The sequence below is a fragment of the Piliocolobus tephrosceles genome, chromosome 4 (assembly GCF_002776525.5).
Source record: "Piliocolobus tephrosceles isolate RC106 chromosome 4, ASM277652v3, whole genome shotgun sequence".
NCBI lineage: Eukaryota > Metazoa > Chordata > Mammalia > Primates > Cercopithecidae > Piliocolobus > Piliocolobus tephrosceles.
Genome location: NC_045437.1, coordinates 156,881,549 through 156,899,188, shown reverse-complemented (window position 1 = coordinate 156,899,188; position 17,640 = coordinate 156,881,549). Strand labels below are relative to the sequence as shown.

At 40.6% G+C, this 17,640-nt stretch overlaps 1 protein-coding gene across 1 annotated transcript in view; it reads left to right on the top strand.

Annotated features, from left to right (window-relative positions):
* HSPA4 (heat shock protein family A (Hsp70) member 4) overlaps positions 1 to 17,306 on the top strand; it is a 56,660-nt gene extending 39,354 nt beyond the window's left edge. The window contains exons 11-19 of the mRNA XM_023196222.3: positions 264 to 397; positions 1,846 to 2,027; positions 3,349 to 3,438; positions 6,703 to 6,855; positions 8,106 to 8,231; positions 10,457 to 10,564; positions 12,349 to 12,468; positions 14,731 to 14,892; positions 15,100 to 17,306. Of these exons, the coding sequence (XP_023051990.1) occupies positions 264 to 397; positions 1,846 to 2,027; positions 3,349 to 3,438; positions 6,703 to 6,855; positions 8,106 to 8,231; positions 10,457 to 10,564; positions 12,349 to 12,468; positions 14,731 to 14,892; positions 15,100 to 15,303 (1,279 nt within the window). The 3' untranslated portion in view covers positions 15,304 to 17,306. The remainder of the gene's footprint in view (positions 1 to 263; positions 398 to 1,845; positions 2,028 to 3,348; positions 3,439 to 6,702; positions 6,856 to 8,105; positions 8,232 to 10,456; positions 10,565 to 12,348; positions 12,469 to 14,730; positions 14,893 to 15,099) is intronic.
* Positions 17,307 to 17,640: the final 334 nt, after the last annotated feature.

The window sequence follows — 17,640 nt, the reverse complement described above, 5'->3', positions numbered from 1 at the left end:
TCAGAATTAATTTGTGTCCTTATTTAGTTTCTCACACTTGATTTTGCTGAAATCCTTGGTGCCTTTTATGTGCAGATTGATGTATATTCCTTTTTTTACTGACTTTATATATAAAGATTCTTGGGAACTCTTATAATCTGGAAATAATGCCATTTGAAAAGAGAGAGAAACTAACACTGTACAATAATTACAAACCTAGAACACAGGGCTGAAAGAGTTAGGAATATCCTGAATTTGTGTTTTTGTCTTTTTCCTCCATTCAGTGACTGTGAAGTCTTTTCCAAAAATCATGCTGCTCCTTTCTCTAAAGTCCTTACATTTTATAGAAAGGAACCTTTCACTCTTGAGGCCTACTACAGCTCTCCTCAGGATTTGCCCTATCCAGATCCTGCTATAGGTAAGAGTTGGGAATTTAAAGAAAAAAAAGGCACAGTGGCTCACAGCTGTAATCCCAACACTTTGGAAGGCTAAGGTGGGACGATCACTTGAGCCGAGGAGTTCAAGATCACGTAGTGGGCAACGTAGTGGGACCCTGTCTCCATTTAAAAAAATAAAAAATAAAAAAGCTTATCTACTTGGAGAGTTGGCGTAGTAGAAAGAACAAGTACGGTGTTCTGAAATTTAGAGGCTTTAGATTACAAAAGAAAACCTCTTCCAGACTCGTTAACAGGTTTAGAACCAGCCAAATGGCTATTATTTAATTGGATCTCCCATCGTATCGGCAGTTTTTCTTGGTTAACGCACATTGTAGTTACAACTTGTGTATAAGGTGGGGCTGTATACTCTAAGGAATTAACGAAATTCAATTTGGACCCTAACATACAGTTATAAGATGTATACAGAAAATCGCCGGGCGTGGTGGGTCACGCCTATAATCCCAGCACTTTGGGAGGCCTAGGTTGGCAGATAACAAAGTCAGGAGATCGAGAGCATCCTGGCTAACACAGTGAAACCCGGTGTCTACTGAAAAAATACAAAAAAAAATTAGCCAGGCATGCCGATGGGTGCCTGTAGTCCCAGCTACTTGGGAGTCTGAGGCAGGAGAATGGTGTGAACCCGGGAGGCAGAGCTTGCAGTGAGCAGAGATCATGCCACTGCACACCAGCCTGGGTGACAGAGTGAGACTCCGTCTCAGAAAAAAAAAAAAAAAAGATGTATACGGAAAATCATTAGGAGATGGTGATACAATATCAAAGCATCCTAGGTTTTAGAACCGTGTTATCTAGAGTATTTATAGACTCTGAGAAACTCTGGAAATAATACTAGTTGAGAAGAGAGAGAGAAACTAGTTATACTATAAAGACCTAGAATATATGGGTAAAGAATTAGGAGTATCCTGAATGGCATTTAGAAGCTGTAGAAAGTTAACCTATTCTGTTTTCCCCATCTGTAAATCTGTAAAACCAGGAATAACAGTGATAATTCATACTTTTCAGAGTTCTGGGAATGAAGAAAATGTAAATAAAACCCTTGTACAGTAACTGAATCTAGAAATGGCAATTTACTGAGAAATGACAAGCAGTGTGGAATCTTTTTTTTTTTTTTTCTGTTTTGTTTTTTCAGTAGAGAATGTGACAAATATGTTTTAGGAATTAATCTGAAAGTACCATTTAAAGAATGGGGAGATATTTGAGTTCTTAATTGGGGCAGGATAATAAGAGACTGAAAGAAGAAAGAAATCTGATGATTTAATAAGATTCTAAGAGGACCCATTTTGCTTATTTTAAGCATCATGTTACTGAGCTATCATTGAAAAGTAGACATAATGTAGCAATGTAGGCATATATTCATGCTTGAATTCATCCTCTTAGGTTATGTGTTCTTTTGTCTCTCGTATGTCCCTAGCTCAGTTTTCAGTTCAGAAAGTCACTCCTCAGTCTGATGGCTCCAGTTCAAAAGTGAAAGTCAAAGTTCGAGTAAATGTCCATGGCATTTTCAGTGTGTCCAGTGCATCCTTAGTGGAGGTTCACAAGTCTGAGGAAAATGAGGAGCCAATGGAAACAGATCAGAATGCAAAGGAGGAAGAGGTAATCTAGACATTGTATACCATTTGTGATGGCCCAGAAGTGACTTGTCTAGAAATTATAGCAAGTAGACTTGGTAGCAAGGGAGGAGCGTTGTGACAGAGCTGCTGAGAGTGGATTTATATGGTTGCCCTTCCCCCAATATAAGTGAACCAGCAGTAGATTTTTATGCAGAATTTGTATAGAAATGGAACACAGTTGATTTCTCCTTTCAGATCTTATACTTCTCAACTTGAGTTATTCTTGATTCTGGTTATTGAATGCTCTGAGTCTCAGTTAATTATTTTCAAAAGTAGAATAGATTGTACACTCATTTGTTGGAATTATGCACTGAGTGTTGTCTTCATTGTGCATCAGAATCAAAGCTTTATAAAACTACAAATTACCTATGATTCTGGCACTTTGGGAGCCTGAGGCAGAAAGACTGCTTGAGCCCAGAAGTTTGAGGCCAGCCTGGGCAACAAAGTGAGACCCTCATCTCTACTAAAAGTAAAAATTAACCAGGTGTGGTGGCACACACCTGTGGTCCCACCTACATGGGAGGCTGAGGCAGGAGGATTGTGTGAGCCTAGGAAGTCGAGGCTGCAGTGAGTCCTGTTTACACCACTGCACTCCAGCCTGGGTGACAGAGTGTGACCCTGCCTCTGGGAAAACAAAACTACAAATGCTGGGGTTTCATTACCACAGATTTTACTGGAGTTGGTCTGGGCCGAGACCCAGGTAGCAGTAGTTTTAAAAGCCTCTCAGGTCATTCTAATATGTTGCAGACATTGAGAAGCCACTGGTTCAGGCTCTCCACAAACCTCTTCTTTCATCGTTGTTCTTAGGCTTTGTAATTTTAACTTGTTCACCTCCCCGAGCACATGCAGTGGTCATACTTTTGAGAATGAAGAGAGGCTGACTTAGGAACTATTTGAAAAAGTTGGAACTTTTGAGAGAAAATACCTTTGAGGAAGCCTGGAGAAGCTTATGCTCTCTTCAGGTTGTATTTTGTAGATTGTATTAAATGATGCCACGTGGTGAACTGTGAGTACTTAATGGTGTACAAATCTGTTCCACAGTCATTCTTCTTTATGTAAGGGTAAGGCAGGACAAGTGTTATCCTCATTGTACAGATGTATTAACTAAGATCCAGAGCGGAAAATTTCTGTTATAGGTAATGTGGCCTACCTGGAATTTAAGCATAGGCCTACCTGGAATTTAAGCATAGGCCTTCTGATTGCTGGTAATTCAGCAGAAATTTCATAACCATATGACTTTGTCAATGTGTAATGAAGGTTGTTTAGTTAGGAAATTGCAAGATTTAATTTGACCTGTTTTTCAGAAGATGCAAGTGGACCAGGAGGAACCACATGTTGAAGAGCAACAGCAGCAGACACCAGCAGAAAATAAGGCAGAGTCTGAAGAAATGGAGGTATGAATTGTATGGTTTTTTTTTTTTTTTTTTTTTTTAAAGGCAGAGTTTCACCGTTGCCCAGGCTGGAGTGCAATGACATGATCTCGGCTCACTGCAACCTCCACCTCCCGGGTTCAAGTAATTCTCCTACCTCAGCCTACTGAGTAGCTGGGATTACAGATGCACACCACCATGGCAGCTAATTTTTTTTTTGTATTTTTTAGTAGAGATAGGGTTTCACTGTGTTGGCTAGGCAGGTCTTGAACTCCTGACCTCAGGTGATCCACCTGCCTTGTCCTCTCAAAGTGCTGGTATTACAGGTGTGAACCACCACGCCCGGCTGAGTTGTGTTTTAGAATATGCACTGCAGGCTTTTTAAGCACATGGTTTTGGCTAAGGGGCAGTGTCTTGAAACATAGTTATACTTAGAAACTCAATTTATTTGAACAATTTTTTAAGCAAGATTTTGTAGTGATATTTGTAGTGTGCTATTTGCAAGATGGCCTTTAAACTCTCTCCTGGTTTATACATGGGAAGAAAGCATGATTTATTTATGCTGATTTCTGAATGGCTTATACTAAGTCATTCTACCCATAATTTAATTCATTACCGATAAACAATAATGAAACTGAAATTTTTTTCAAAATTATCAATAATCCATGCCTTTTAATTTTTAATTTTTTAATTTGTTTGAGATGTACACTAGCTGTGTCGCCCAGGCTAGAGTACGGTGGCGTGATCTCGGCTCACTACAGCCCCCGCCTCCCAGGTTCAAGTGATTCTTATGCCTCAGCCTCCTGGGTAGCTGGGACTACAGGTGTGCACCATCACGCCTGGATAATTTTTGTATTTTTAGTAGGGACAGGGTTTCTCCATGTTGGCCAGGCTGGTCTCGAACTCCTGACCTCAAGTGATCCTCCTGCTTCGGCACCCTGGGGTTACAGGCACGAGCTACTGTGCCCAGCCAAAATAACATCTTTTAATAAAAAGGCATGGGGCCTGGTTAAGTGGCTCACGCTTGTAATCCCAGCACTTTGAGAGGCCGAGGCGGGTGGATCACTTGGGGTCAGGAGTTTCAGACCAGCATGGCCAACCCGGTGAAACCCCATCTCTACTAATAATACAAAATTTATGCGGGTGGGGTGGTACATGCCAGTAGCCCCAGCCACCCAGGAGGCTGAGGCATGAGAATTGCTTGAACCTGGGAGATGGAGGTTATGTGAGCTGAGATTGTCCCACTGTACTCCAGTCTGGGCGACAGAGCAAGACTGCATCTGAAGTTATTTTAAATCATGCAATAGTGGATTTAAATGTATTTTGTGAATAATGTAAATAATGTGTTTATTTCAAAAAGAATAGTAACATTTTTGAATGAATCCTTTACAACCTATTATTTAGTTTTGAGTTGTCATGTTTAAATTTTTTTATCATTGAAAATATCTTTTAAGTTAATTATAAAATTACAGTGTAAAATCTTGCCATCTTAGGAGTTTCTAATTTTAAAAAGTTTTCTAATTTTAAAAAATTTCTAATTTAAATGTGGCATTTTAAAAAGTTGGACAGAACTTTTTAAAGTGGCTTAAGTCTGTTATATATTTTCATGTCAATTAACAAAATTTAATTGCTTTCCTTTAGCTGTGCAAGTCATATTAAAAAAGAAAATGGAAAGGAAATGGTGCTTACAGATTCTTTAGTTGGGTCAGGCCTTTTTCAGGATGGAAGACCGTTGATGTTGTTGGGTGGGACGGGGGCAGCAGTGGCAGAGACAAAGACTTGTTCTCCTGTGTGTTTGTGGAAGGTGGGTGAAGAGAAGGGAGGAGTGACAGCCCCTTCCCCAATGCCCTTGAGCTGTGGGTGGTTCTAGAGGTATTAGTTATCTAGGCTTCCTTGGGATGGCTCAAAAACTAAAGTGCCTTTTGCACAGTATTGCTTCTAAAGGCAAATGAAATAGAAATGATAGATAAATTTCAGCAGCCGACTTAAGTTAGTTTGATAGGAGGTGGGAAATGACATTAAAATTTTGCTTTATCATAGAACAAATTGAATTCCAGATGAATTCTAAGGTTCAAAGTTGAAAAGGAAAAAGCTTGAAGTGAGTATTTTTCTAATCTGTGGATGAGGAAGGGCTTTCAGAGTATGAAAGCAACATAAGTAATCTTAAAGGAAAGGATACGGATATATTTGACAGTCAGAACTTATATATAGACAAATAATACAGTTAGAAAAAACTAGAAGAGTCACTGTGGCTCACGCCTGTAATCCAGCACTTCAGGAGGCTGAGGCGGGCGGATCACTTAAGGTCAGGAGTTTGAGACCAGCCTAGCCAACACGGCGAAACCCCATCTCTACTAAAAATACAAAAATCAGCTGGGCGTAGTGGCGGGCGCCTGTAATCCCAGCTACTCAGGAGGCTGAGGCAGGAGAATCTCTGGAACCCGGGAGGCAGAGGTTGCAGTGAGCCGAGATCGTGCCATTGCACTCCAGCCTGGGCTACAGAGTGAGACTCCATCTCAAACAAACAACAAACAAACTAGAAGAGTCAGTTGTTTGTGGGGGAAAAAACACTGCAATCCTGAAAGAACAATGGATAAAATATTACTAGGCAGTTTGAGGAAATAATTAAGTATGGCTTGTAAGTGTCTGAAAAAGGTTAAAAGAAAGTCATACTGAATGAATAACAGATGACGTTAAATGAATTCTCATTTGTGGATAGGGTGCAGTGAAATGAGTTTCTCCTTGTGAGAATGTAAATAGTTATAGACAGTATAGAAATCAAATTATCAATATGTTACTGATCCATAAAAATTTCATAACCTCCTCCCCACTAACTTCATTTGCATGTCTATATGTTTAAAAGTAGGAGAAACATTTTTAATAGTGATTGTATATTGATATGGGATTATAGGAGAGAGGTATTTTGTAAAATTTACCATCTTAATTACTTTTAAATGTACAGTTCAGTAGTGTTAAGTATATAGACATTGTGGTATAACCAGTCTTCAGAACTTTATCTTGAAAAACCAAAACTTTATACCCATTAAATAACTTTCCATTATTCCCCTCCCCCATCCCCTGACAGCCACTATTCTGATTCCATTTTTATGAATTTGCTCTAGATTGACTTATTTTTTATTTTCTAGATGTTATGGTAGTCCTAAGTTACTTAGATCATCAAAAGAGAAGGAAGTAAAAAAAGCAAAAACAGCTTTTCAAACATGACCCATTTTGAAGTTTAAGGTAGTCTGTATATGTGTTCATTCTTAATGATTTCTATTCTTTTAGACCTCTCAAGCTGGATCAAAGGATAAAAAGATGGACCAACCACCCCAAGCCAAGAAGGCAAAAGTGAAGACCAGTACTGTGGACCTGCCAATCGAGAATCAGCTATTATGGCAGATAGACAGAGAGATGCTCAACTTGTACATTGAAAATGAGGTTGTTATTTAAAGTCTGTTGGAACAGTGAGCTACTAACAAATTAATGTTACCATAGTATTCAGACTCTGTGTTGAGTGACTTTATGCATTTTTGATTGTTTGGACTTCGAGAAAATAATCTTAGACTTTTGCATGGTATTTTAGGGGCAAGTTGAAGCAATAGATCCCATGTTATTTCAATTCTTTTATGGTGGTACTAATATGTCTGTATTGCTAGAAGCTCTGTTATGAAAATTTTGACATATAATGTCTTTGGTGTAGGGGAGGTATTGTTCATTTTTGAATACGTGGGTATATTTGTTCACTAGAGATTGGGATATTTGAGGTTGGCGGTCATGGAAGTTGATCAGTAGGAGAAATCATATAGCATTGATGGTGGCAGTATTTTGCTTATTCCTTTCTGTTGCCAGTCAGTATGTAAATATAGTAACTCTTACTGAGAGATGCAAGGTTTGGGATTTGTGAGAACATTTATTAATTTTTGTCTATGAGGTTTCTTACCAGGTTTCCACTGGATCTTAGAATAGTTTTGTCTTATAGAAACTTCAGCATTTATACTGCATGAATGAATTTGATTTTTCTTATCTCATAATAAATAACACAGCAGAGGATATCACTTAGTGACATTGAAAACAATAGGTTTTTTCATTTAATAGGTGTTTTAAAAACAATAGGTTTTTAAAGTTCTCTTTGTCTTAAATTCTTTAATTTTGCTTTTGAGTGTCTATACCTTGATGTTTCTATTGTTCTTTTTTTAATCCCACCCACAAAACTCTTTGATATTCAGTCTGTCAAGGATTTGTCCTTGCGTTTGTTATGTGACTTGCAGAACTAAAAGGATTTGGGGAAGAAAGCCTTTACTTTTTTTTTTTTTTTTTTTTGAGGTGGAGTCTGGCTCTATGGCCCAGGCTGGAGTGCAGTGGCGTGATCTCTGCTCACTGCAAGCTCCGCCTCCTGGGTTCACGCCATTCTCCTGCCTCAGCCTCCCGAGTAGCTGGGACTACAGGCGCCCACCACCACGCCCGGTTAATTTTTTGTATTTTTAGTAGAGACGGGGTTTCACCATGTTAGCCAGGATAGTCTCGATCTCTTGACCTCGTGATCCACCTGCCTCAGCCTCCAAAGTGCTGGGATTACAGGCGTGAGCCACTGTGTCCGGCTCTACTTTTATAATTATATTGGTATTTAAGAGGAAATGATTTCAGTTGTCCTAATGTCTAATTAATTTGTGCATAATATTTATTCTCAGGGTAAGATGATCATGCAGGATAAACTGGAGAAGGAGCGGAATGATGCTAAGAATGCAGTGGAGGAATATGTGTATGAAATGAGAGACAAGCTTAGTGGTGAATATGAGAAGTTTGTGAGTGAAGATGTAAGTCTACTGCAATATGCCTAACTACTGTGTGTCTTCTGTGAACATCTTTAAATGGGTTAGAAGGGAAGTCTGCAGCTATATGTGTATAGTAGAATTATTAAAAAGTTTTTTTGGGGGGGCACAAATTTTTATATATTTGTCTATTAGCACAGTGTTTTGCAAAGTTTGGTCTTTGTGCATCATGTTCACAAATCACTTTTGACACATTCGAATATTGTTATTTATCTTGTATTTTTCTTTTCTTTCTTTCTTTCTTTTTTTTTGGAGACAGAGTTTTGCTTTTGTTGCCCAGGCTGGAGTGCAATGGCACGATCTCTGCTCACCGCAGCCTCCACCTCCCAGCTTCAAGCAATTCTCCTGCCTCAGCCTCCTGAATAGCTGGGATTACAGGCATGCGCCACCACACCTGGCTAATTTTGTGTTTTTAGTAGAGATGGCGTTTCTCCGTGTTGATCAGGCTGGTGTCTAACTCCTGACCTCAGGTTATCCGCCTGCCTTGGCCTCCCAAAGTGTTGGGGTTACAGGCGTGAGCCACCGCGCCCAGCCTGTATTTTTCTTTAAATTGTTAAAGCTCACTTTTTCCTGTTTATTGTAAAAAAAAAAAAAAAAAAAAAAAAAATTCAATAGCTCTTGGGTACAGGTGGTTTTTGGTTACATGGATGAATTGTATAGTGGTGAATTCTGAGATTTTGGTGCACCTGTCGTCCTTGTCCTGTACATTGTACCCAAGATGTAGTTTTTTTTATCCCACACCCCACTTCTGTCCTCCCGCTTTTGAGTCTCCAAAGTCTATTGTATTACTGTGTATGCTCTTGGGTACCCATAGCTTAGCTCCTACTTATAAGTGAAACATAACAGTATTTGGTTTTCCATTCACAAGTTATTTCACTTAGAATAATGGCCTCCAGCTCCATCCAGTTGCTGCAAAAGACATTACTTTGCTCCTTTTTATGACTCAGTAGTATTCCATGGTGTGTATATACCATGTTTTCTTTTCTTTTTTTTTTTTTTGAGACAGAGTCTTGCTCTGTTGCCCAGGCTGGAGTACGGTGACACGATCTTGGCTCACTGCAAGCTCTGCCTCTTAGGTTCACACCATTCTGCCTCAGCCTCCCGAGTAGCTGGGACTACAGCGTCCACCACTGCGCCCGGCTAATTTTTTGTGTGTGGTTTTTTAGTAGAGACGGGATTTCACCATGTTAGCCAGGGTGGTCTTGATCTCCTGACCTCGTGATCTGCCCGCCTCGGCCTCCCAGAATGCTGGGATTACAGGCGTGAGCCATTGCGCCCTGCCTACCACATTTGCTTTATTTACTCATTGGTTGATGGGTACTTAACTCAGTTGTTGTTATTTTTTAATTTTTTTGAGATGGAGTTTCCGTCTTGTTCCCCAGGCTGGAGTACAATGGCACGATGTTGGCTCACTGTAACTTCCGCCTCCCTGGTTCAAGCGATTCTCCTGCCTCAGCCTCCCTAGTAGCTGGGACTACAGGCATGCTCCACCATGCTTGGCTGATTTTTGTATTTTTAGTAGAGACGGGGTTTCACCATGTTGGCCAGGCTAGTCTATCCTTACCTCAGATGATCCATCTGCCTCAGTCTCCCAAAGTGCTGGGATTATAGGCATGAGCCACTGTTCCTGGCCACACTTGCTTTTTAAATGCAGCTTTTAATTTTGAAATTTTTTAACTTATCCAAAGTCCTCCATGGCAGGGAGAATAATATAATAAAAGCCCCCATACCTATCAAGTGGACCAACATTTGACAGCCTTGTTTTCTGTGTCTCCCATCTCCTTCCTCCCCCTGTATTTTATCTTATTTTATTTTTTTTGAAGTGGAGTCGTGCTCTGTCTCCCAGGCTGGAGTGCAGTGGCCCCATCTTGGTCACTGCAACCTCCGCCTCCTGAGTTCAGGCAGTTCCCCTGCTTCAGTCTTTCTAGTAGCTGGGATTACAGGTGTCCGCCATCATGCCCGGGTAATTTTTTTTTGTATTTTTAGTGGAGACGGGGGTTTCACCATGTTGGCCAGGCTGTTCTCGAACTCCTGATCTCAGGTGATCCACGTGCCTCAGCCTCCCAAGGATTACAAATGTGAGCCACCGCACCTGGCTGCCCTCTGTATTTTAAAGCAAATCCCAGATACATCATTATATTCAATGCCTCTGACTGTATTAGGGATGTAATTTTTGAATGACCTAATTATAATATTTTCTTCATCATTAGGATCGTAACAGTTTTACTTTGAAACTAGAAGATACTGAAAATTGGTTGTATGAGGATGGAGAAGACCAGCCAAAGCAAGTTTATGTCGATAAGTTGGCTGAATTAAAAGTAAGTGACTCTTGAGAGCAGAGGTATCCAGAACCCTTGTTGAAGCTTCCTCTGAGGACCTCAAATTTGGGAGGAATTCTCAAGTAAAGAAGACAGACTGAAAATGATGTTTGATGAACTAAACCCTTTATGACTTAGGCTCATTATCATTCTCACTTTTAGAACCTTGTAATAACAAAATGATTTTTCTGAACATTGAGTTTAGGTTTATAATACTTCACTGAATTGGATGTCTAGTGCATTCTTGGTGTCAAGAGATACAAAGACTAGCAAGACTTAGTACCTGCCCTAAAGCCACAGGGAATGCAGTTGGGGCAGGGCTGTTTCTGTTTATGTAGTTTGGATTCTCAATAAAAGCAAAGCAAGTGGTGGATTTTCTTTTTTTTATAAGACAGAGTCTTCCTCTGTCACCTAGCCTGGAGTGCAGTGGCGCAGTCTTGGCTCACTGCAACCTCTGTCTCCTGGATTCAAGGGATTCTTATGTGTCAGCCTCCAGAGTAGCTGGGATTACAGGCATGTGCCACCATGCCAAGCTAATTTTTGTATTTTTAGTAGAGACAGGGTTTCACCATGTTGGCCAGGCTGTCTCGAACCCCTTACTTCAAGTAATATGCTTGCCTTGGCCTCCCAAAGTGCTGAAATTATAGGTGTGAAGCCACCACGCCTGGCCACAGCATCTGGTTTTGTATTTAAAGCCTCTCATCTTTTAACATTAGGATTAAAAATGCAAAGAATTACATAAAATTGAGACCTTTTGTTTGGAAAAGGTTGCAGATGCACAAGAATGAACTTTTCACATTTCTCTTTAATTTTAGTTCTGGATTACTTGGTTTCTTATGGAACTGGGCCATTTTGAGTCTCACTCTGTCACTCAGGCTGGAGTTCAGTGGTGTGGTCATGGCTCACTGCAGCCTCGACCTCATGCTCAAGCGGTCCTTCTGCCTCAGTCTCCCAAGTAGCTAGGATTACAGCTGTGTGCCATCACGCTTGGCTGTTTTAATTTTTTTGTAGGGAAAGGGTCTCCCTGTGTTGCTCAGACTGGCATGGGAACTCCTGGGCTCGAGCAATTCTCCTGCCTTGGTCTCCCAAAGTGCTGGGAGTACAGGCATGAGCCATGGAACCTGACCAAGCATTTCTTAATATCGCTGTTGTATTAAGTTTTCAAGTTCCAGTTATTTCATAAATGATTTTTGTGTTTGAATTAGTATCCATATAAGGCTCATAGATTTTATTGATGTTGCTTATAACTGTGTCTATAGTTCTTCTTCCGTCATTTCCTCGTGTTGCCCCCACCCTTTCCTTATTTATTTTATGAGGAAATTGGATCATTGGTCCTGTAGGATCTTCCTGTAGTTGGATTTTGCTGATTTTCACCTCCATGGTGGTATTTAATATTATTTGTCAAGTTGATGGTTACATTTAGAGGCTCCATCAGATTCAAGTGTTTAAGATTATAAAGCATTTTTTATTTTTGACAAGTATACTTTATATGTAGTACTGTGTATCTGTATTAGGCGACACCTAATTTTTGGTGGTCTCCCTGCTGTGTTTTGAGAACAAGGGCTCAGGTGACAAATTGAAGCGATTCCACATAGAACAGTACTGAGGTATAGTCTCATTCCTCTTCTGAAGTAGCTTCATACTTCCAAAGGCCTGAAGAAATATATTTAACTTCTTATATATAGCACACGGAGATTAAATGTACTATATCACCAATCTTAGTGGAATCAGTACTCTGGATCGTCGAACTGCCATATGAAGACTGTGTGTATTCTTCTGTTAAGAATCTAGGTCAACCTATTAAGATACGGTTCCAGGAATCTGAAGAACGACCAAAATTATTTGAAGAACTAGGGAAACAGATCCAACAGTATATGAAAATAATCAGCTCTTTCAAAAACAAGGTAACTTTTTTCTTTTTCCTACTCTTAGTGAAGTTAACTTTTTTTTTTTGAGACGGAGTCTTGCTCTGTTGTCCAGGCTGGAGTGCAGTGGCACAGTCTCGGCTCACTGCAACCTCCACCTCCTGGGTTTAAGCGGATTCTCCTGCCTCAGCTTCCCAAGTAGCTGGGATTACAGGCATGCGCCATGACGCCCAGCTCATTTTTGTATTTTTTTTTTTTTTTGAGACGGAGTCTCGCTCTGTCGCCCGGGCTGGAGTGCAGTGACTGGATCTCAGCTCACTGCAAGCTCCGCCTCCCGGGTTTACGCTATTCTCCTGCCTCAGCCTCCCGAGTAGCTGGGACTACAGGCACCCGCCACCTCGCCCGGCTAGTTTTTTGTATTTTTTAGTAGAGACGGGGTTTCACTGTGTTAGCCAGGATGGTCTCGATCTCCTGACCTCGTGATCCGCCCCTCTCGGCCTCCCAAAGTGCTGGGATTACAGGCTTGACCCACCGCGCCCGGCCTCATTTTTGTATTTTTAGTAGAGATGGAGTTTCGCCATGTTGGCCAGGCTGGTCTTGAACTCCCGACCTCAAGTGATCCACCTGCCTTGGCCTCCCAAAGTGCTGACTGGTGTTACAGGCGTGAGCCACTGCTCCCGGCCATAAAGTTAACTTCTGAGGCATTTACATAGCATTTTTTTCTCTTGTTCTCATTAACTTGTTTAATAGCACTTTTTATTTTGGACATTAATGTAATGTAGAATGTTTTATAACATCTTAATAAGAACATTAGGATTTGCTATATCTCTTTAATAGGTGGAATCTGGAATTGAACAGTGTTGTTCAGTTTCCTTTTCATTAGTGTTTGACTTAACATGCTCTATCCTGGTCTTTCTAAGAACACCTGAGGCCTAGTAATTATGCACACAGTACCTTTATAAGGTAGGGGGTGGTATCAGCATATATAGATAAATTCCAACTTATTTAAGCCTCACTTCCCTTAAGCAACATTCAGGGTCACTAAATTGGGAGAACTGTCATTTAGCCAGAAGTCTGACTCCAAAGTTCAGACTTTGGAGTATAAAGTTCCTCCATTATACCCCAGGTTCTTGACATATTGTTAGTGTAAGAAACTTTGAGTGATAAATTGAGCTTTTGTGGTTTTTTTTTTTTGGACAAGTTCTCACTTTGTCACCCAGGCTGGAGTGCAGTGGTGAAATCTCGGCTCACTGCAGCCTCTACCTCTCTGGCTCAAGCTGTTCTCCTGCCTCAGCTACTTTCTCAGTAGTTGGGACTGTAGGCATGTACCACCACACCCAACTGGGGTTGTCTTTTTTTTTTTTTTTTTTGAGATGTCATTTCACCATGTTACCCAGGCTGGTCTTGAACTCCTGAGCTCAAATGATCCACCCACCTTGACCTTCCAAAGTGCTACGATTACAGGCATTAGCTATTAGGCCCCGCCTCTTTTTTTTTTTTTTTCTTCTTCTTTTTTGTGAGACAGGGTCTGAGTCTGTTGCCCATGCTCAAGTGCAGTGGTGTGATCATAGCTCACTGCATCCTCAGCCTCCTGAGCTCAAGTGACCTTCCTGCCTCAGCTTCCTGAGTAGCTGGGACTACAGGCATGTGGCCCTCATGCCTGGCTAATTTTCATATTTTTTGTAGAGACGGGCTCATCGTGTTGCCCAGGTCTTGAAGTCATGGGCTTAAGTGATCCTCCTGCCTCAGCCTCCCAAAGCGCTAAGATTATAAGCGTGAGCCACCACGCCCAGCCTAAAAGGCCTTCTTTTTTTTTTTTTTTGGGACGGAGTCTCGCTCTGTTGCCTAAGCTAGAGTGCAGTGACGTGATCTCGGCTCACTGCAAGCTCTGCCTCCCAGTTCACATGAAAGGCCTTCTTTTAAAAACAGTATTCATTATAGTTTTGGTTCTGAACTAGCATGCTGAAACTTCAGCTGTCATATCTAATGTAATTTTTTTTGCATTGTGAAATTATCTTCATAAGATTTTGTATAAATCAGGTGCTGCTGTTTATCTTGTTGAAGCCTTTTAATTGATACCTTATGAATTTTCTTGGCCTTTAAAATTTAAGTCTATCCTGACTGTATTAAAAAATTGGGATTAGGTTTCTTTTGAATAATGTCTATTCTGATTGTGAGGCTAAATATGCTTTATTTTTTGAAAGATTATAAGTTTTTGAAAAATGGCACAAACTAGACAATATTTGCTGGGAGGGAGGGTATCACCCTTTTAGCACTTGTCTGACTGTCTCCTGCTTGCAGGAGGACCAGTATGATCATTTGGATGCTGCTGACATGACAAAGGTAGAAAAAAGCACAAATGAGGCAATGGAGTGGATGAATAACAAGCTAAATCTGCAGAACAAGCAGAGTTTGACCATGGATCCAGTTGTCAAGTCAAAAGAGATTGAAGCTAAAATTAAGGTAATTTAAGACTTTTTAAAATAGTCTTTTCTTGACAGCCTTATTTTTAATAGTCCTCAAGTGACATTTAGGAGGGAACTTTATTATAGTGTCTTAGCTTCTAGGTTGAGGATTGGGTGGTGGGAGAGGGTGGATTTGGGTTTAGCATGTCTTGTAAAATTTGTTAATTTTATAAGAAACCACGGTTTTCTTTCTTACCCATTCCAGGAGCTGACAAGTATTTGTAGCCCTATAATTTCAAAGCCCAAACCCAAAGTGGAACCTCCAAAAGAGGAACAAAAAAATGCAGAGCAGAATGGACCAGTGGATGGACAAGGAGACAACCCAGGCCCCCAGGCTGCTGAGCAGGGTACAGACACAGCTGTGCCTTCGGAGTCAGACAAGAAGCTTCCTGAGATGGACATTGATTGATTGCAACACTTGTTTCTATTAAAACAGACTATTATAAAGCTTTAAGTTGTCAACTTTGTTCTAAATATCAACTAGAGCAAGTGAATACTGAAGATTTCTTAGTCAGGTTTTAGGGGATTTTCGGGGAGGGGAAATAGGTAATGTATGGAGCATTTTGACTTCTAAATAGTTAGATACAGAAATTAAGTGCATTGTATCTTTTTCATAATGGTACATAATGGTACTATTTAGAAGCCCAGTTAGTCTTACTGAGCTAATGCTTCACTCCTTTATGTTTAACCATGTGTCTACAAGAATAAGTTTGTTTTGGAAAGTTGAGCTATAGCTACAGCTCTAGCTATCCAGCAGACTTTTCATTATGACTTACATGGCAGGAGCTCTAATTATGCTTTAAAAATCTGTTGTGGAGATAGCTCTAAAGGCTCCCTGCCTGGTGTGGGGATGGGGTCTCCCTCTTTGTGAGGGTTGGAGCATGGCACAGCATGGATTAACACGGCAGAGGAACAAAGGTGTGCTCTGAACTTCTTCATATTTCACCTTCACCCTCACCTGTGTTCTGTTCCCTATCTCCCAATAAAAGGGCTCCCATTATAAATGCCATGTACTTCTCTTGGGAAAATAGACCCGCTTGCCTAGAGTAAGTTGTTAACTGAGGGCTTTAAACCTGGAGGCTCTTTCTGAAAGTTTGTTCACGAATACCCCAATCATCAGGGTCTAAATAATTTTCAGAAGATTAGAATTGGGTACATATACTGTTGGAGATAGCCATGGTAAATTTAACTGAGGAATTGAATCCTTGTTAATTTTGGTGTAAAGATTTGTATCCTGGCCTGTTTATTCAGGTGAGAGATGTTCTGTATAATTTTGAGGTATAGCTTGAACTCCTAGGACAAGAGTTAAAAGTTCTTTTTAGCTCATTCACAATCACTTGTGTGTTGTGTTAATATCTGTCATGAACCTGCCAATTTGTACATGTTAAGCAGCTGACAGATGATAGAAAAAAACTAAGATACACTGGATTGTACTGGATGAGTCTGAAATTAGTGTTAAAGAAGTGTGGTGCCTGATGTTATAACAACACCTCATTCTTAACTGTGTGGCCAGTGTCAGGTATACCAAAGCGTTCCTCTGACTGCTTTTTGGGGCAGTGTTGACAGGAGGGAGGCATTTTGGAAACTCCAAGGGAAGCCTATGTTTGAGGCCAGAGTTGGTATCTGCTTTAAGAAACTGTTAAAAGGTTTGTTGGTAATGTTTTGGATCTTTGTAAAAATTGATATTCTGTATAACAGAGTGCCTGTTACTTTTGGCCTATGTTGTTAGAAATAAGATATGTTGCGTAGTTAGAATTAAGCGTTCGTCCATCTCTAGATACATCGAAAAGTTTGAGTGTTACAGGCTCTCAAGTGCTACTGAGAAAAATTGCTTAGGAGGAGGAAGGGGAAAGTATACTTATACTGGTGTGTAAGCACGCATGGAAGCCTCGCGGCACCGCAACAAGGCCTTTTTCTTAGCACATCCTCTGTTCTCTACCTGTCATGCTTCAAGAGTTCCAGCTGGCCTGCTGTGAAGCCAATAGCTATTTTAAAAGTGCTGGCTGCAGGATTAAGCCAACCCTTGTACAACTGGCCCAGTCCTTAATGGCCATTTCTTCTTAAAAAAAAAAAAAAAAAATTGTTTTTTTTTTTTTTTTTTTTTGGTGTGTGTGTGTGTGTAGTGGGGGAAGGGTGTGGGTGTTGGGATGGGGTGAATTTGAAGTTGAAACAAGATGATGTGGTCTGCTTGCTCTCTGCTTAGACAGACTTTAAGACCAGTTGGATTTTCATGGAGGCCAGGACAGAGAGTGGTAATTGATGGCTTGTGTACAGACAAGCATTTATCCAGGTTGCGTTATCCAAACTGATTTGTTAAAGCTCCAGGTCACGTTCTTACACTAAGAAAATCATTCAGTAAACATGAGACAAGTTTAGGAAAAACTAATAAAATAAACCTGTCTTACACTTGAATGGTTTCCTTAATTCCATAATGAAGGCTGCTGGGTGTGTGTGGGGGTGTGTGTGTGTGGATGTGTGTGTGGGTGTGTGTGTGTAGGGGGCGAGGTGTGTGTTTTCAATAACGTTCTCTAGGAGTAGGAACCCTCTGAGCTAAATTTCACTTAACATCTGTTGAAGACCTCCAGCCTGAAGAGTGACAGCTGAAGCACTGCCTACTTTGTAAGAAAATGTTGCTGATTTTTCTGTACTCACTCCAGTTGAGTCTTGGCCCAGTTCCTTTGGTGTTAGGAATCCTTGTCTTGCTCCTGTGACTGGGCCTTACTTTGAGGGTTTTGTTAGCAGAAGG